Below are 20,649 nucleotides of genomic sequence, written 5' to 3'. Positions count from 1 at the left end.
GATAAACAAATTAGTTTACAGTATACAGATAGCTTGAGTGGAGTAACATTCAAGAAATTACTTTTAATGTAAAACCTATGTAGTAATTATATAAATTAATAAATGATTAATACTGCTACTTATGTAGCCTACAGCCTTAAAGGTGATTTGTAATACCCTAGCCTAGATAAAGTAGTACCCTAGTTTAGATAGATAAATTGTTTTACAGTATATAGTTGGCTTAAGTGTGTATATTCAGAAACTTACTTTTCAGGGCTAACATTATACAGTACTGTACAGCAATATGGTTACATACTTGTGTCAAGATTAACCTAATTTGTTAGTGGTGACACAAAAAATTTAGCACATCTAACATTTGAGCGTACTATCTATATAATGATTATAGATGGATAGTACCCAGTAGTTTCTTATAAAAACTGATGTTTTTTTATCACAACAGGGTTGCTATTATGCAAGACCCACAGATCAAGTGTGCTGCAGCCAATCGCCAGTTCGCTTTTCAACAGTGAATATGGCCCATACCACGTGCCATGAACATAGCCCTTGCAGAAATAAAGGGGAATATGGTTGGTCACCAGATTTGTATGAAATTTGTAGCATACTCCTGGCAACAAGTTTTAAGAATGGAACAGCTTGCTTTAAACTGTCTCGATGGGTCCTAGGGTTCAGTAGGGGTACAGGAAGGGGAGATTATATCTTTCTGGCAGAATTCCGGCACAAGATATTTGCCCCTTTTTCCAAATGAGACCTATTTTTGGCCCAAAACCTAGTGCCTCCCAGGTTAACTCTGCTGAGTGCCTCCCTATTAGCGGACATGAGGTGGACATCGCAACTGAAACTGCCCTGCTGAACCTGGAAGGACCAGGGACCAGCTGTACATGGAATAAACTCCCCAAAAGGAAATCTATGTTCCATGCAGTTATCGGATCCTGAAAGGGATCTTACTAGGATCCACCTAACCCGGCTGAAATATGTATATTCTCTGAGGGGTATGGTAACTCTTTTAGGACTTCTGCCCCATGGTTACTGGGCAGTTGCAGTTCAGCTACAGAGGCTCAATTAGATCCCACAGGCTCCCCCAAAAGGGATGTGTAGTTTACTGCAAATGCTGAAATCCGTAAGGAAATTATGAGCAGTATCAAAGATGTCCTTGCTGCAGAACAGCAATATATAAGGGACATGATGCATGATTCCTGCAGATTGTGCAAGCTCCCCCCAAAAGGGATACACAGTTTGCTGCATTTGCTGAATTCCATAAGGAAATTATTAGCAGTATCAAAGATGTCCTTGCCACAGAATGGCAAAATGTATGGGACATTATACATGATTCCAAGCAGGAAATCAGATCGGTCTTGGACACCGAGTTACATGCAAGGTATGAGAATATCTCAGTCTTTAACCAAAAGGATAAAGTGGCTGCACAATATGCCCAAGTATAGTTTTATGTCAGGGACTCCAACTGGTAGCAAGAAAATGGCTAGTTTGGACAACAAAACTTCAAATCAAAATATAGCAGGGGCTCCAGTATCCACCCCTAATGATACAGTACTGATAATCCTTGACAAGATGCCTTGATGTGCATTTTTTTTTTCTGATGGTAAGTATCTTAGTAATGAGAGAAAAACCATGATTGAAGTTGAACTACAAGAGAATGAGAGCCAGTGGCAGGAACAAAGCCATTTGTTGCTGTCATCCTGGCCTCTGAGAACTCTTCAAGGAATGGGCAAGGCTTGGCCTTCCTTTTGAAAGGGAAAGGCACCCTCTGGACATAGCTGCTCAACAGTTTGGGAACCCCATGGGAAGAATTTCAGAAGGGACAGCCATGGCAGAATTTCATGCCAGGATCTTCCTCCATAGTACAGTATTATGACTTCTACTACCTTGTTGGAAGTTACCACCAAAAATCTTCCAGAAAGATTTTTGCTGATGTGACCAAATCACTTATGCAAACCCTATGGGAAGCACTCTGTGATTTTCTAGAGTGGTGCCTAAAGGCCCAGATGGAAACATTGGAGGGCTCCAATAAGTCACTTCCCAATGTAACTTCCTTATTACAGTCAAATCCTTTCTGTACGGACCCCCCTCGATGTGGGACCACCTTGACGTGGTGAGGGGACTTTTGAACCCCAGGAATTTGTTCCCTGGTTTGAGTCCAAGAGTCCCATATATCATTATATCTTTGTCTGGATTAATTTTTGTGGAATTTTCCACTTTTGCTAAAATTTATAGGACCTGATAAATAGGAAAAGATATTATCATAGCTGGGATTGGGTTTATATCCAAAGCTAAATAGTGGGAATTGTGGTAGGACCATCACCTATCCGATAATGCTTGGACCTGAGAGATATCAGATTGATAGCTCAGGGATGGAACTATTCTTTAGGGCTGGGCAGTGGATTCTAGGGGGCCTGGTTTGTGAGATAGGACCCTCGGCATTCTGTCCAGTTTGCCTATAATACAATAAGGGTGGGGATGGTGGTATTCTTGTAATACTCTCAGTCTTAGCAAGCAGGTTTGGCTTACACTTGAGCCACTCTAATTGTGTTGTGCCATTCCCTGTGGGGTAGGGTAAGGGGCAGACATTTGGGAGTTGGTTCTCATTTGTGCCATTGGTGGAAGAATAAACTCCATGAAAAGCTGATGATATATTTTTAAGGTTTTCAGGGTTATTTTATTTTTTCTTTCCTCAAATCTTTACATGTAGTAGTTATAAGGATTCAAGTACCCCTGGGCCCTTTGATGACAGTGTTTTGGCTCTGTTGACGAACACTGGACCGGTTGTGAATGACTCTTGTGATACCTCCATTGACCAAAAAATTGTATATAATGTAGATAAGTCTAACAAGTTCACAAATCCAGTGGTACATGCTCCTGCTAAGAAAAAGAATCCAGGATAAGAAAAAGGAAAACTGATTGAAAGAGAATTCTTTTATATTAATTGGTCTATCATGGAGCCTGAATGGTCCCATGAGAGTAAATCCTTTGAGGATTCACAGCAGCCTCCAAAAATAGGTTTTTCCTAAGTCAAAACCTGTTTATTCCTTGGGATTCGTCTTATTCTGTTTCTTTTGAAAGGGACAAGACAAACTGACGTTAGTCACTATCCCCTGTTTTAATAGTGAAAAGGTATCTGTGCCTCTAGTTCAGGTAAACCTTATTGCCAGTGAATTTTTGCATCCTCCTAAGCTCCTAATTCCTCATTTTTCTAGGAACTAAAAAAGGGATACTCTAGTATTCAAGAGGAAGACTATTGTCAACAAGATTTTATAAATTTTGGCCTGACTACTTAAGTCATCCTGACACTTGCAATTTTCTTGTTAGCCAAGTACTCCTCCACATTCTACCTCAGATATGTTGTATTTTGACACTGTGATAACCTGTTGCAGGTTAGACATTGCTTCCTATACAGACCATTGCCCTACTCAAAATACAGGCATCACTGTTAAGTATATGGGCCTTAGCTGCTATTCCACTGTTGTCTAGATACACATCCAGAACTCTTGGGATCATTAGAGACAGTTCCTTACCTTATGTAATAGGAATCTGTCACCCCCTTTGTTCAGCGTTTCATTTTATTATAGTAAGGTATATGCACAATAACCCACTTGAACTAAACAGTAAGGTTATATAAGGCAAGATTTTCTTTTCAGTACCTGAATTATTTTGAGAAGTGGTTTTTTGATAGTAATTTTAACATTTTTCATTATCAATTGCAGATAAAATATCATAATGTATTTGGTATACTGTATCTCAGATCCATCGTATTTTTTCAGGCATGGTGGCATAATTCCTCCAGTTGCAAGTAGGCTACATGCAGAAAGAATTGAGTCTGTAGTGACAACGGCTATAGAAAGATCTGGAGTAAGTCTCGACGAAATTGATGCTATTGCTACAACAGTAAAACCTGGTACATCAGATACAGTTATTGAAGTTAATTTTATAGCATTTAAATCAACATTTTTATGCATTCTATATTGATCTGTGATCTTGTTCAGGACCTTGACATCTGAGGTACTTTAGTGTAAAATTTATAACAGTTAGTGGTCTATTTATCCCCATGCTCAGATTCCCCATGTCATTATCAATATTCTGAAACACTGGACCAAGCCTCAAGTTTAAGCCATGACTGCAGAAAAAGCCAGCAGTTGAATTAGAATTAACACCTTACCTAGCAATTGAAGTAAAATAAAAAACATGATTGTTCAGACAAAACCTTTTATGAATCAAAAAGAGAGAGAATACAAAGTTAAATGAATCTGAAAGAGGTAAAGTCACTCTTAGACATAATTAGTAAACCTCATAACCATTTGAGATGTTAGTGACTCCCAAAATTCACACCTGTTGATTATGAACATAGTAATGTTTTTCTTTTATTGCTCAGCGTGATTTTTTTCATGGTATAAACCTAGTTTTTTGTAATTGTGGGACAGAATACCTGTACTTTGCAAAATGGACAAAAATATCAAATGACATTTTGAAATTTGCCAAAAAATTTGAACAGACATGTCAAGTAACATCACTGGGGTTTCTGTGGTTGGGAAGAGGGTGGTGTCCTTGGAATCTCAAAGGGTTAAAACCATGCAAAGAACCACTGAAATTTGCAATGTTTTATGGAATCATATATTAAGATAATAAATAGCTTGAAAGACTGTTTGATAAGTTCTATTTGAAATTACATAAATTAAATTTCAGAGACAATTGAAGGGAAATATCATGAAAATGTACCAAAAACTGTTCAACCTCAACCCTGTTACTTATAATCAGCCATTTTATGTAACGGAATCATTCCAGAATTGTTAAATCTCTGTAGCAAACCTTGATACTGCTAGAGTGAAATTCAACATGTAGTGGTCCCTTGAATTTCATAGGAGTTGGGAGTGCCAGCTCCAACAAAAATTTAAAATCCATGAATAACTATGTCCTCCAATCCCAAATGCTTAATACTATACAGTATATTATTGGCTGAAGCCTATTCTTCTGAACTTTACATTTTTGTCCAAGTTGCCTCATGAAAACTTTTGTTGTCTTTTAAGTCTGTGGAGCTACATAGCTTCTTCACCTTTTGTCCTTAAGGATTTATATAAGGAAATGGCCTCCTCTTGAATCAAATTTGAGTCTGTTGGGTTGTTTTTTTTTTTATAGCAATAAGAAAGTACTGTAGGTATTTCCACATGATAGGGAGATGCATTTCACACATGGAGTTTTTTCACATGCTGGTGTAGCTACAGAAAGAGCTACATTGCACATATTGACATTTCCTTTTTATGGAAGTACAATACCTCACAGTTGACTCACTAATGCCGCAATTGCAGCCAACCGTACCAAGAGGAGGTGCCTAAAACTCAAATGCATATAACTCTCTGTCTGTCTGATAGACTACCTTACTGAGGGCTGTTGTCCACAAGACCTTTGGTGGCTGCTAAGAAGATTGTGTGGATGCCCCAGCTGCATAGACAGAAAAGCATCTCACTCGAGGTACTGGGATGACATAAGATTTGGGTTAATGGTGAATGATCTGGCTTTTTTCTCTCTCCTTTAATATCTGAATTTAATAGGCAGTAACCAGGCAGAGTATGCATTGGAATGGCCCCTGCCACAGGTAAGCCACACACTATCATACCTTAGAGTCCCATCTCACAAGGTGCGACTCCTTATGTTCTCCCATTTAACAAGAGGGTGTGGGATAGAGCTTTCATCATCTGGACCCATTGTTTTACAAATGGCCTGTTTGGTGGATGGTACTGTGTAGTGACCTACTGACCTGTAAATCTTGTATAAGGACAGAATTCTCTGAATTTTTTCTGGAGTGAGTTTTTCAAACATTAAACTCATTCTGGCTCAAGGCCTGTTAGCTTAAGTATCATCATGCCTGGCTGTATAGGAGGTTACAAGAGTTTTTTTTTTTTTTTCACTTTCATGACATGGAAAATGACATCCTTAGGTTTATAATAAGATGATGGTTTGTATTCAAGTAGGGACAAATAACAAATTTAAAGCTAATTTGTATTTTCCTAAGCTACACAAATCCAGAGTCTTTTATCCTGTAATCACCTTGGCTGATGCAGAAGGGAAAGAATTTGCAATGCTCCACCAGCTGAGTGACTTCTCTCCAACTTTGCCACCAAGCTGAATGACTGTTTCTTGCTCATGCTAATATATTCCTGTTTAAAAGACTGGTTTGTAAATCTAGGAAATATACAAGACACATTAAAAATGTGATATTTTGTGGCTGCTGAAGAATGTATAACATCTAGTTCTGTTTATAGGCTGGGATGTGTGGATAAATGCTTCACAATCACCTTATAGGAAGGTTGTGGATAAGTGTCTCTCTTTTAAGTTCATTACAGAATCAGTTCATCCCAAAAGGGGTGAGTGCCAGTAAGGTTAAGGAGTTGATGTAATTGAGTGTCATGAAGCAAGCTTTCAGACAATCTCAGAGGATTTTGACAAGTAGTTATCCCAAACCTCCGTGACAGCCTGTGGGAGACTGGCTTTTTATTTTGGCCATTTTGAATTGTAGCTCGAGGCAAAAGGCCCCTTCCACTTTCCACTGCATATAGCTAGTTGGCTCACACCTATGCTAGTCAGGATAAATGTAGGCTTAGGTTTCCAACTGCTGGTCTACATTTCGCCCTTGGTACTCAAGATGTGGTGAGGAATTTTTTTTATAGTATAGTTGCTATCGACTCTCCCTGGAAGGGTTCAGTTTGCAGAGGATCTGGAAGGTTACTTCTGTGGTCATCTGCAACATATCTCCAGAAGCTCTTGAAGAATTTCTCATCTTGAGCTTTTCTTAAGTCCTGCCTGCTTTAGCTTGCCCAACTAGACATTTTTGAAGATTTAATAGCAAATCATGTCCACAAGATGGGGTCCATCTTGGTCAGATGTCAACAAATTTAGGCTGTTGTACAGTGGGGTTTTTTATAGTGTTTTTTTTTTTAGCTATCCTCTCAGGCCATCTAACTTTCTGTAAGAGCTGGTCCCAACAATTCAGGCAGTTAACTCTTTGTATGTAGTCAAATAACAGCAACCTGTCCTCTTCAGTGCTAATGGAATTTGCAATCTTATTTTGGAAGACCCTAATGGGTCTCAATTGATGTAATCTCTGTGAATTTTACCCTTGCTGATGTCCTTTTTCCCCTGTTGTTGATTCTAGACACCTCAGGGGAATATGGAGTCATCCAGTAGTGGGATCTGATGAGTTGATTTTTGGGCTGAAAGTAGAGGGTAAAACCCATAGCCTTAACTGCACTTCCAACCAGCTATTCCCCATATACATCATCCAAGTTTAAGTCCTTCACATTTTGATGATGTATGCAAATGTCAAAAAAATGATTGCACCAACCAGCAGAAAGATGAGTATCATTTTTGTTGAGTGTTCCCGATATTTTTTATACATATTGAACATGTATGTTTATGTTTATTTGTTTTATACAGTTTTATATTCTCATAAATGATGTAATTTATAGAAATAAAAGAGAGAGAGAGAGAGAGAGAGAGAACAGAACAGAACCACCACTTGACTGAGTGTCACTTAATTTTTGGAAAAGTAGTGCTACTTTATTAATTTTTTTATATTTTCATTAGTATAATTACAACTTTTTCATTTTATTAAGTAGGTAATTTATCTGGATGTGCAATAGATAACAAATGAAGAATTTATCAACAATAGTTTTCTTTTGCACATTTTTTGGGGAAAAAAGTGCAAAAATCTTATAAATTACACTCTTTGTCACCTACATAAACTTGTAGAACAATCATTCAGCTGCCAGATGAAATAAAATTTAGTATTCTGCCTTGAAAATTGTCAGAGGTACACATGGGTTACTGTTACTTTTCTTATGGAAAACATGATGCTACTTTGTCATTATTTTCTCATATTTTCCTTGCTATAATTACAACTTTTTGCATTGTAATAACTAGGTCATTTATCTGGCGGTGTTATGGATAAGAAACAAATGCTTTATCATAATAGTTTTTAGGGGAAAGTGCAAAATTTTCTAGTATTGTAATTTCTACGTATTATTCCACCTACTTAAGTTAATTTGGGGGAATTTTTTATGCCATTGCATAGAAAAATCATTCATCTGCAAAATTGAGTAGTCTACCTTGAAAATTATTGGAGCTATGCATCTTGGAATAAAAAGGCATAAACGCTTTTGCACATACTGTTCAAGCCATTGTCACTTCCCACAGATGTAGTTGATTATAAAGGTCATAAGCAAAATGGTTAATCAATTGGAGTTTAGGGCAACATTTTATTACTGAATCCATTCCAGGACACCTGTCTGACATGTGGCTATCCATTTTAGTGGAAGGAACTGTGTTGGTGTACTCTATAACAACGAACTTCCATGGAAAAGATTTCTCCTCTTGGTGGGCGTGGAGAGAGGGTTTTATCCCCTCTTGGTGGATAAGTTATGGCAGGAGGACCAGCCTGAGTTTCAGGTATTGTAGCAGTTTTGGAAGGTCATTAAGTTTAGATTTGCACACCTCCTAGCCATAGACTTACGTGTCAAAGGGCTTTATCCGAATGATAGCTAAGCAAACAAATTCTTGTCCCTCTGATTGTGGCAGGCTGATTTTTTTTGTTTTTCCCCTGGGGGTAGAATGCTGGTTTCATTGTCTTAATCTGACTGATACTCTGTGTACCGTAAAATCATAGCATTCATAGTATGAGGTCCATACAAGACTGATAGGGTCTTCCATTCAAGACTGATGGGGTCTTCATGTTTGATTTTTATGGCATTACTGCAAGGTTCCAGTCTTACTCTTAACCCCCAGCCAGTACACATTGTAGGATGGTAGTGCTGTCAGTGCACCTCATTTGCAGCACTGTGGGCATTATTTAAGGTTCTTTGCAGCATCCCTTCGGCCCCTAGCTGCAACCCCTTTCATTCCTTGTACTTATCTTTATTTTTATTCTTTTTCTTCCATCATGCTCACCCCCTCTCCCTAGTAGGTTGTTTCATAGTGCAGCTGTGAATTATTTCCTCTCTGTTACACCTTTAAAACCTTTTCAGGACTGAATGACTTTTGGTCAAATTTTCTATTCATTCCATTTCTAACCAATACAATCATTTGATTGCGTAATCTCATTTTCTCTGGTGGTTGTCTACCTCAGCTCCTTGGTTTAAATTTTTGTACAGCAGGAAGCCTTCCCACCTAAATAGCCATGCAGGCAAATGTATACTGAATGGGGTTGGAATGAAGAAAGGAGAATTTTAGCCCTTATGCTCGGAGATAGTGATTCTTTGCAGTAGCCAGAAGACAGAAGTAAAATAGCAAATATTGAAGAAAAAAATATTTTTTTGCCTTGTATTTTTCAAATTGAAGCTAAAGACCTGAAGTGTATGGTGGAAGTATTGAAACTCAAAAATTTTCCAAAACTAAGACCACATTTATTAACCAAATGTAGTTTTAAAAAAGCAAAAAATGAAAAAATTAACACTGTGTCCCCAGATTGATTTGAAATAATGTTGACAAAAATGGTATTATTCAAGTGTGTACACTATTATTGGAGTTGACTTTCAACTTGTAATGGTATTTTGCTAGCATCAAAAGTAAAATCTTCCCGTCCCCTCTTGGACATAGCCTGAAAAAAATTCCTCACAAAGAAATAAATAAACAAATCTATATATGTGCCATTTTGTGATGTAATTACATTGGAAAACCAAAAATTATGATTACATGATCATACATTTTTTTAGAACACAATGGAAAAATAAACTTTCATAGATCATACTCTTCCCCTGGCGAACATAAACAAATGTAACAGGCTGGAACTTAAAACAAAACAACAATTGTACACTTAAAGAAAGGAAATATCAACGCAATAAATCCAATGTTTATTCTTCATATAATCATTAAAAGATACACAGCGTATTAACTACGCATTCAAACTGCTTTATTAAGAAAATAATCTTAAAAATAACACACAACTCTTGACACAAATTTCTGCAGATTTACATGAACAAAAGGCTGCTTCCTTCTCGTCAAGAAGGAAATTAAAACATGATTGGCTGGCTGGTTGCCGTAGAAACTTGTTAGCCAATGACAACCCTCTACTTCCATTCTAAAAATACATCACTGCCTGATGTAAACATTAGATAAAAGGTTGAAAGGAGTTAGATTGCCACGATTGTGGCAGTTCAACTTGTGCTGGCAAAGTCTCGATCATGGCGTTTTGGGCCGTAAGGGTTAAAGGTAATGTTTATTATTTAATGCAAACCCATCATTTTATACAGAGAAAAGTGCCCTCCTCCCAACTTTGTACTTCTTTAAGCAAGCTTGTACAACACGGGGAATGACTTAGTTATCAGAGGTGCTGCCCAGAGAGATGTCTGGCCAAATGAGTTTTTCATTTTTGTGTCTTGGATTCTGCTGATGTAGGACTAGCCACATGTAAATTGATGGGGTTTGTAATAAAAAAAATAGATTTTAAAAAGCTCATATTTTAATTATGTTTAAGAATTATGCTTTACTTCGACAGGCTTATCTCTCTCTTTAAGTGTTGGAATTAATTATGGGAAGAAACTTGCAATTAGTGCTAATAAACCATTCATCCCAATACACCACATGGAGGCTCATGCTCTCACAATCCGTATGATTGAAAAGGTAAGCTGTTGTCCGTTTTGAAACTGATACATTGTACAATGTGTTAATTATTGTTTGTGGTTCTTATGTTTGATGTTTAAAAATGTTTTTGCTTCTTCTTTATTTTAAAACCACTAACAGCCTTTATTTTCAGGTTGAGTTTCCTTTTTTGGTATTGCTAATATCAGGTGGTCACAGTCTTTTAGTCCTTGCAAGAAATCTGGACGATTGGTGCATCATAGGCAAATCTGTTGATGATGCTCCTGGAGAAGCACTAGATAAGGTATCTTTTTATAATTTAGTTTCTTATTAGTTGTTTTAACAAATACCAACTGATTGGTCACTATTTTTGGATGGGCCATCTTATTTTATCACTTACATCATCCTGTTTTCATTTGTGAAATAATTGGCAGATTGATTCTCAGTCAACTTCGTAACCCAGCACGTATTGATCTCGTTGAATAGAAATTCTTTGAGTGAATGTGATTTTACTGGGAACCAACCTCATATTTCACTTTTGCATGGTACACTATACTTTTTGTGGTGGTTAGCGAGGAGGGAAAAGTTATTCTGGAAATAAAAGGAAGAGCTGACTCTTAGATCAAAAGGTGCTAGTGCTAAGGTTTGCTTGCTGGACAGTACACAGCTCTTCTAGTGATCCCTTGATTTTAAACATATTTACAATTTTTTGTCTACACATTCATCCTTGGATTAAATTCGATACAGTGTATTTAAGTTTGGCATTGATGTATGTTTTAAAGTAATTGAAAATGTATTAGGTATTGTTATCACAAACTGACAAAATTTAATTTTTTATCTTAGATCCATCGCTTATTATTAGTCCTTTATTTGTGCCATGAATAGTTCCAGACACTTCACTGTTTAAAAAAAGAGAATAGCATCCAGCTGGTAATGAGCATGAGCTGTTTGAGAAAGAGAGGAGTACCAGAGAAGTTGGCAAAAAATGTGGGGCAAAAAGACAAAATGGAGACATTCCCTGTGGAGGTGGGCTCATCAGGGATCAGCTCTGAGTCCATTTTGTTCCTCATCATTATAGACACTGACATAAATTGGGAACAATGATGAATGGTGGATCTGTTGTCTGCTGACGATTTAGTCATTATAGCAGACACAAAGAAGAACTGCAAGAAAGGTTTTTTGCATGGAAAGGAGCCCTAGAAAGGAAAGGATTTAAGTGAACATTGGAAGACAGAGCTAATGGCTAGGAGTAGAGAAGGACATGAAGAAGTAACCATTTTAGTGGAAGATGGTACAGTGCTAAAGCAGAACAATGAGTTCAACTATTTAGGATCAGTAATAACAGAAGAGGGAGGTACTGAGAAAGCAGTGAGACACAGAGTGAAAGAAGCATGACGAAAATGGAGAGAAGTAAAGACAAGAAAATGCCATTGAAGCTCAAAATGAAGATTTATAAGACAGTTATCAGGCCTGTACTGTTATGTAGGGCAGAAACCTGGGCACTTGAGGAAAGAGGAGGGACTGTTGGAAAGAACCTAGATGAGGATGGTGAGATGGGTTGCTGGAATATCACTACTGGAAAGGAGGGAGAGTCAAAATATAAGAAGAATGTGTGGTATATACCAATGTGAGGAAGGCTAGAAGCTCGTTTGAGATACTATGGCCATGTAATAAGAGAGGAGGTGGAACCAATCAAGAGCTAAGAACATTCCAGTGAGTCCAGGAGGAGGGTGTGGGCGTCAGCGGATCAGATGGATGGATGTGGTGAGGGGAGGATATGGGTGAGGTGGGACTTGGGAAGAAGATGCTAGGAATAGAAATAGATGGAGAAAGTTGACTCGAGCGGCTGGCCCTGCTATACATAGGGACTAATAATGTCAAAAGAAGGAGGAGGAGGTGGTAATGAGCATGAGCAGGCCCATGCCAAATATCTTCAGCAGAAGTTGTAATCTGTGCATGTTTTCACTGAATGCTTCATTTAGTTTATAGACATTTTTTAAATGTTTCAATATACAGTATCCAAAAGAATATTTCAAATTACAAATGTAAAATATACAAGAGGAACAAGGCCGAACAGCAGGACAGAGAAGAAAAGCATGCCTTGTCGAGAGTGCAGCCAAAAGTAAACTGAGGAGATTGAATGCATACCGTTTGGGTGGGTGGTACTTCCGCCCCTACCATAGGTAACTGTTACCATAACCACCTTGGAAAAGTTTAATGGCCGGACTTTCCAGCTTCGCTGAAAGTTATCCATATGTAAAGCCCGAGGGTTTGTATGTTAGGAAAATACAAATTAATTAAAAATGTATTATTTTTTAATTATATTTATTTTATGCTTTATTTGTCCTGTTTTTGTTTTTGCTGGTGTGATGTAAGAAGCAAGCTGTTTTTTACATAGAAGGTGATGCTACTTACAGTAAGGCACTTGATTTGATTTTTGTGTCCAAAGTCTTGAGAGGTTGAAATGGCTATAGAAAGACTTTATTTTAAAATTTTCCTTTGCTTTTACATTAGTATTCTTGCCATTTGGTTATTGTCATGAGTTCCATTTTCTGAATTTAATTCTTTGCATTTAAACTTTGGTGACCATTGATAGCTGTCTGAAATTATTCCTCAAAGGTATTTTGTTTTTATATTTAGAAAAGTGGCAAGATACATAGCTTACATTTTGAGTAAGATGACGTGTGGAGTGTTGGAATATATTTAATTTTTGGTAAATGGGTGTTATCTGAACTATAAAATTAATGTAGAAATACTTTCAAAATTTAGCATGATACTTGTAACAGAGGGACAGTCTTTTATTATTGTGATCATGTATTTTACCTGTTCCTACAGGGTGCAAGGAGGCTAAAGCTAAGGAATATTCCAGAGTGTTCTTCAGTGTGTGGGGGTCAGGCTATAGAATATCTTGCTAGAGAGGGTAATCCAAGAGCTTTTGATTTTCCAACACCCATGTGGAAATACCGTGACTGTACTTTCAGCTTCTCCGGCCTAAAATTTACTTTGAAGAGGATTGTTGAAAAATTAGAAGAAGAATATGGTATGTTTGCAAATCAAGTTTCATTTGTATTGCTTGTTATCCTAGTTGCTTTTAAATATTTTAGTGTTGGAAGACATGACACAAGGGTTGTTGTTTATCTATCTTTTTACTTTATGCTCTCCATACCTATGGTCACTTAAGTTGGTTAGTGCACTAGATTGGCTGACAAAATCTCAGACGTTAGTAGAATACGAACCTTTGTCTTACTTTTAAGCATTTAATAAGATCTTTCCTTTGGGTATGAAAGGTGACCTCAGGTGAATTAAAACCCCTGTATCTCACAAACATTCCCCACTACAGAAAACTTTTTCTGTTTTTACCCTCATTTTCTTGGTTTCAGTCCATTTTTTTTTTTTTTTACATATTCTTGCTTTTACACCTTGCTGTCATTTTGTATGGTTTTGTAATGCTCTTGCAACAGTATTTCTTTGAGTGTTTTGTGTCCACTGGTAAAGCTTAAATCATCTCAGTCTAGAACTTGACATTGTTTTATAAACAATGTAGGTATATATGTTGTGAGAAAAAAAATATTTTTCTGTTTCTACTTTCATCTGTTATTTGATTTCTGTATCACTGATACATGTTGGCATTTACTTGTGATGTTATGCTTCAGCTGTGGAAATATCCCGCTCTTAGTGGCTGACTGTGTAGTTTACTTTCCAGTGTATAAGGAATCAGTGAACAAGTGTTTTGTGTGCCAACTTCCAGTCTGGTCAGAATTACGTTGTTTGGCTCCCCATGAAAACAGTTTACATTCAAGGACAATAAAGCATACTCCTCCCTCGCCCTTGTCCTCCTTACAACTTGCATGGACTTAGAACTGATTTTTTCCTCTGAAAAATCAGTTTACAGCCCTGAAAGACATGATTTCTTCTCACATTCTTTCAACATGTTAGTGTTCATTCTTCTTATGTATCTCCCACTTCTCATTTCTTGTCATTTTTTCATATTCTTCTCCTAGCCAAGTTGTAACCTTTCCATTGATAAGGTATGATCCTTAATCCCTTTTCATAGACTCTCTTCTTGTATGTCAGACTTCTTCAGCTTCTTAGTTTGTTCGACCAACCCAGCACAGTAAGAAGTTGCTGGTGTTCTGTATGGTCATCCTGGACCATGCCCTGCGGAAGACCTTTCAGCACCCTTGGGCCAATCTTGACACGTCTGCTTTTCCTTCGTTCTGTCTGATTTGTCTGGTGATCAACAGGGTGATGATCACTGCAAATCTCAGAATGTCCTTGATGGCTCCCAAGTGGCGACATACAGAGTGGTACCCGGACCTGCTAGCTCTGCTATCCGAGGCACCGAGAAGATTCCTCCCTTTGCCAGCCCCACTAATAGACTATAGTAAATAGATTAAAAAATAAAAAAAATTTTTTAAAACTCACTTTTAATAAATTTTAAAAAGTGAAAAATAAAACTAGAGACACACCAGGATTTTCATACAATTAATCATGTCTACAAAAATAAAAGTGTGGGCACCAAACACAGAAGGAAATGGTAAAAAAAATGAAAAAAAAATATATTTCTTTTCTTGTAGTGCTTCTTTCCATGTTTGGCACTCACGCATTTATTTTTGTAGACATGGTTGGTAAAGATATATCTGATGTGTCAAGATTATTTTTCACTTTTGAGTGCATTTAATAAAAAGCATGTTTAAAATTTTTTTGCCTTCCTATTTACTATAGTGTAATAGAAGCAAGTCCTACCTTCTCTCTAGCAAGGGGAGATAGGGACTGACAATAAAACAAACCTTTTGGTTATATTTAGCTTTATTGTCTCTAACAAAAGAGTTCCCCCAAGCCTTTTTCAAACTAATGTTGTTTTCTCCAAGCCCATTGGTGAGCACATTTTGCTCTTTGATCAAACATGAACTCCTTCCTTTGCTCGGCATTGCATGGCGAGGAAGAGACCCGGGTGAGGCAAACCACCAGTCAATTCAAAAACTTACTGAGATCCTCCCACCAATCAGTAAGTCTTCCTCATTTAAAGACTGATGGCTTGTATTTCATGTAAGAACAAATGACAAATTTTAAAAAGTAATTTGTATTTCTCCTAACAATACAAACCTGACATCTTTACATTTATTGCCCACCTCAAGCCACCCCTCATTCTGATACCTGGGCCATTAGGCAAGTGGGTGCATTGCCCAGTAGTTCTCGCCCCTTCCACCAGTAGCTTATCTACCAAACAACCTTGTTGTATTAGAATAGCCTGCTCCAGCTCGCACAGAAGGTAATTCCTCATGTAAAGACCTCAGGTTTGTATTGTTAGGAAAAATACGAAATACTTTTTAAAATTTGTCATATTGAAGGGTCACACCATTTCAAAATGTTCTTTTTCATTATCAGTCCCAGGATCTGCTGCATAGATGAATACACCATACCGTACAGTCATAGAAATCTTTACAACTCTTTCTATTAATAGGAATATTTGTTCATAAAAATAGCTGTATTCTGTGCAGTTGGCACCCAGTTTGATGGGAGAGCAATAGCATGACCATTGTCAAGATTTAGAGTTGGTAGGCTACTTGGAAGAGTGAAATCTACTGAAGTGGTCTGGAGGACAATGACAAAGGTTGTGAATGCATATTGGTCGGGTGTGATAGGAGTTTGTTAAAAGTTTTATTGGTAATGATAATCTACAGTAGATGGTAATTGCATCCCAGAAAAATAGCCACATTATCTTGGAGTGATTGATGATATAAAAATTAGATTGAGGAGCCATGAATTAGTTATTATTCAAAACATGAAAGTACTACTCTTCCAAGTAAACAACTAATAGCCTATCAAAATTCATATGACTCATTATACTATTTGTTTTTGTTGGTAAAAATCTGTAGCAATATACTATGTATATACTTAGTCTCATGTCAAATTTATATGTAATGATTATTTAGGGATTAGCCCTTCACTTAACCCATTCTATATCCATTTAATCAGATTTTTTGTTTTCTTCCATTTTTTAACCCTTACAGGCCGGGATAAATATACATTAACAAAACCCTGATATCAGGCAGACTTTAAGGTCTGCCAATTTAAAAAAAAATATCACTGGAAAAGGAAGAAAAGCAAATGCCCATTGTAAAAGGTGAAAAATTCTAAAGAATTTTCTGTACCCTCCATGGGAGATTGAAAGTGAATATTTCCAACCCTGTGGAGGGCCTCTTTTTCAAGACACTCATAAAAATACCAGCTAATTTTAGCAAGTTGTACATGTTCTTTCTAATAATTTTTTGTGCTTTGTCGTGCAAAATTACAATTATACAACTCACATATAAGATTGTAAAGATAACTAAAACCAGCAACAATTCCCGAGTACTGTATGTTTATGGACAAATATATGAGATGTACTGGGATGGGAAGATGTAGTACCTTTTAGCAGTTTATACATGTTCTTTCTGTTTTTTTCTACTTTATTTTGCAAAATGACAATTGCAGTTGCAACTGACATATCAAAAAAGATAAGATCTAAAACCAGGAACAACCCCTGAGTATGTTTATGGGCAAACATGTACAAGATGTAACGGAATGGAGAGATGTGCCTTCCCCCATGAAATCTCATGGGAGACTGTTCTTCCTCATATCACTGAGCTGAGGTGTGAGTGTTGCCTTGAGAGTTGCCATAAGTCATTCATTCTATTAGCACGACATAAAATGATTCTCACGAGAGTATCGGATGGGGGCCAATATCTGTGTACTCCTCACAGGATCATATCCAGACAAAAGGGATTAACAGTTCCTCCTTGTCTATCTCACATTCTGTTTATATCTGTCTACTTATCTGTCTAAATTTGTTTAGCTTTTTCTGTCCTGTGTTCCAGCTTTAGACTTAACATGTCAGTACCCTCATCAGGCAGATGTCACTTGATCTGGAATCTAATTATCTCAAGATGTAACACACTGGGTCGTCTTTGTCCCTTTCCTATTAACATTTGGTAATTAAGTTCTATAGATTTATTTTAGTCTGGTAACTTTTGCTTTATTTACCCAACCTTTAGACTTTGTCATAATATCTGTTTTGACAGATTTTACCTTGCTAGGAAGTATCATGAAGGGAAGGTAAACATTTGAAGTAACCAATCCCAGTAAAGTTCGTGGTGTCCATCCATTTTGTGTTGTGAGTTCAGGAGTCTGCTGTGAAATTCTCACTCTTACAAGTTCATATACCTCCTTGGCTGTTTCTGACAAAAAAAGAAGTTACAGCAAACTCTTCCCTCCCTTCATATCTGCTTGAGTCAGGTATTTTGGGCCTTTTCATTCCTTCGTAGGTAATTTTTGTGTGCAAAATATGAGGTAATATATGAACAAGTAATGTAAGATATAGGAAAGAAAGCCAAAAGTACAAAGCAGAATTATAAGGATAGTAGAAAGTTTTACTAGGAGGAGAGTAAATTACAATTGGAAAGGGGACCTGAACTCTGGACTAATTGGTTGTTGAAAGCTTTCAGTGGGCTCACCTTACTACCCCATTAAGTCACATGTAGAGGGGGGAATGAAAAAAAAAGGTGAAAGAAAGAATAATGGTAATTGCCACAACTATGGGTGAATTGGTGCATTCAGTTTGCCACCAATCTATTGCCTGATTTTATGGCTCATGGCCAATATTAGATGAGAATGATTATATCCAAAAATTCGGTGAAGACTGGGGTATAACAACATAGTAATCACCTGAAAAGAAAACTGTATATTAATTCAGAAATAATCCACAATTACATTGATATGTAGAATAAAATACCAGTTAAGTGAACATAAATCTATTTCAGAGGAATAAATGTATATTTAAATCATATTTAGTTACTTTATCCATAACATCCCACATTTATAGACCTTCCAAAACCTTGTTTTTTTCATTATTCACAAAATTATGTGTAAAATAAAGCCTAGATCTTGTATTTGATCTCAGATTTAACAAAAGTTTCCAGATGCAAGTGGCAGAGAACCCATTTCTTTTGTATTAGTTTGAAATTAATGACATTTGGTATGTAACAGCTGGTTTTCTTGAGAGAGAAGTTTGACTGAAATTACGATTTTGTGATACTAAATTTGGGTATTTAATTTTTGCAGAAATAGAAGGAGGAAGAATAATACCCCAGATAGAAGATGTATGCGCATCATATCAGTATGCTATAACAAAGCATATTGTTAGACAGACTCAGAAGGCAATGGTATATGTAGAAACACGAGAACTGCTTCCCAAAGAGAATTACACACTGGTATGTATTAATTAGATTCCTTCTGTATTTTAATTTTATCTTATATCGTAAAGTTAAATGTTTGTTATTAAACAATATATAACAGGTAGTACAGTTTTCCCAAAAGTGTTTTGTGACCCAGGTAGCATGCTGTCATATCTATAAAATCCACTTCAGGGAAGCATTGCATTGCTTTTTTAAGTTTAGTAGTCGTTCAGTTCAATTTGTAGACCTTATTTCATCATCTACCACTTGTACTGTACTCTATTTTCATTCATATATCTCATTTTCACACAATCTTTTTACCCATGTTCATACTATTTGCTTTTGATTGTATTATCATCATAATGTAGTCTTTATTAGACTGCTGAGTCATGGTTCTAGAACCATAGGGCATGCATGAAGGATTTGCTCTTGTGTAAATGGTGAAAATATAAAGCAAGAAGTAATAAGCACTGCAGGTGGGGGCACAGGAACACGGCAAAGAAACTTTAACTACAGCATGTCACACTAGGCATACTGTAAATGGTACCTGTACTGGATGTGTTTTATCAAACACACTATTAATTTAGATAGCCTTGTTCTTCACTTTGAAATTTGCATCTAAAAAACATAAAAAAATTATTTATCCTGTTGGAGACGGGAAAATCATTCCCCCCTATAAAGTAAAAATTTGTAATTCTGTTACCTGCTTTACTCCATTTGATATTTCAGTCTTGTGAGATTGGTAGCAGGGTTAGCTAAGGTTTACAGTGACAACTAGGGAAAAGCTTTCATAGTCTGTTTCATTCCATTTGGCCATAGTAGGTTATAGTTAGATGTGCCAGTACTCATAGCTAGCTTGTTCCCATACGGGGATAGTGCCATCAGTGCACCTCAGGTGGTGCACTCGAGGCATTACTTAAAAGTTCTTTGCAGCTTCCTTTCAGCCTCTAGCTGCAACCCCTTTCATTCCTGGTACTGTACCTCCATTCACATTCTCTTTCTTCCATCTTATTTTCCACCTTCTCCTAACAGTTGTTTCATAGTGCAATTGTGAGGTTTTTCTCCTGTTACACCTTTCAAACCTTTCCACTTAAATTTCCCTGTCAGCACTGAATGACCTCATGGGTCCTGGCACTTGGCCTTTGGCCCAAATTTTATAGTCCATTCCATTCTGTAGCAAGCTCGTGATTGGTTGAAAATCGCAGTGCTTCCAACATCACTGGCCTGCTGTGATAAAGATGCAAACTCAGGAATACATCTCATTGCCTATAAATACAAAGAACCCTGAGACCTTCATATATAAATCTTGTATCGAACAGTCGATTCAGATCAGACACAGACAAACGGTGGTCTTTCAGCAATTATATTTTATCTCATTGTAGGTAGGTTAAAGACATGTAAATTACATGAGTGAGCTAATATTTAAAATAGTATGAAATATTGTTATCTATGAGGCTGTCTTGGGGAGGTGAATGGAATAGCCACAGAAACATTGGTGGGAATGTGGTAAATTTCAGTTAACACATGGCAGTGGTGTCGTGGTTTTCTTTTCGGAATACTATACTTTACATATGTACTGTAATTCTTTTTCGTATACAAATCATTATAATAGCTCAGTGATTGGGCATTTTTGGGAGTATTTTGCCAAATAGCTTATTGACAAAAGTTTGAAATCTCATTGAGTTCCATCATCATCCTTAGTGTGTTGATGACAAATATATGGCATAAAAGGCTAGCCTAGACATTTTTCATTGTAAGACACTGGAACAATACTGTGATAGAATGAATAAATAAAGGTTACAATTAGGAAGTAACTTTGACTGAATGGAATATGTGTCCATGCTTCATATACTGGTGG

The 20,649-nt window shown here is 36.9% G+C and overlaps 1 protein-coding gene across 7 annotated transcripts in view; it reads left to right on the top strand.

Moving 5' to 3' along the window:
- Tcs4 (Threonyl-carbamoyl synthesis 4) overlaps positions 1–20,649 on the top strand; it is a 48,133-nt gene that overhangs the window by 12,570 nt on the left and 14,914 nt on the right. For all 7 annotated transcript variants that reach the window (XR_010849622.1, XM_067083686.1, XM_067083680.1 and 4 more), the window contains exons 4-8: positions 3,774–3,907; positions 10,493–10,617; positions 10,751–10,879; positions 13,411–13,615; positions 18,679–18,827. Coding sequence is in view for 6 of the 7 variants with exons in the window: in XM_067083686.1 (XP_066939787.1) it covers positions 3,774–3,907; positions 10,493–10,617; positions 10,751–10,879; positions 13,411–13,615; positions 18,679–18,827 (742 nt within the window). In the remaining variant the exon portion in view is untranslated. The remainder of the gene's footprint in view (positions 1–3,773; positions 3,908–10,492; positions 10,618–10,750; positions 10,880–13,410; positions 13,616–18,678; positions 18,828–20,649) is intronic.

Source organism: Macrobrachium rosenbergii, chromosome 3 (genome assembly GCF_040412425.1).
Source record: "Macrobrachium rosenbergii isolate ZJJX-2024 chromosome 3, ASM4041242v1, whole genome shotgun sequence".
Lineage (NCBI taxonomy): Eukaryota > Metazoa > Arthropoda > Malacostraca > Decapoda > Palaemonidae > Macrobrachium > Macrobrachium rosenbergii.
The sequence above is the reverse complement of the archived record's forward strand: the minus strand, read 5'-3'. Positions and strand labels throughout refer to the sequence as shown.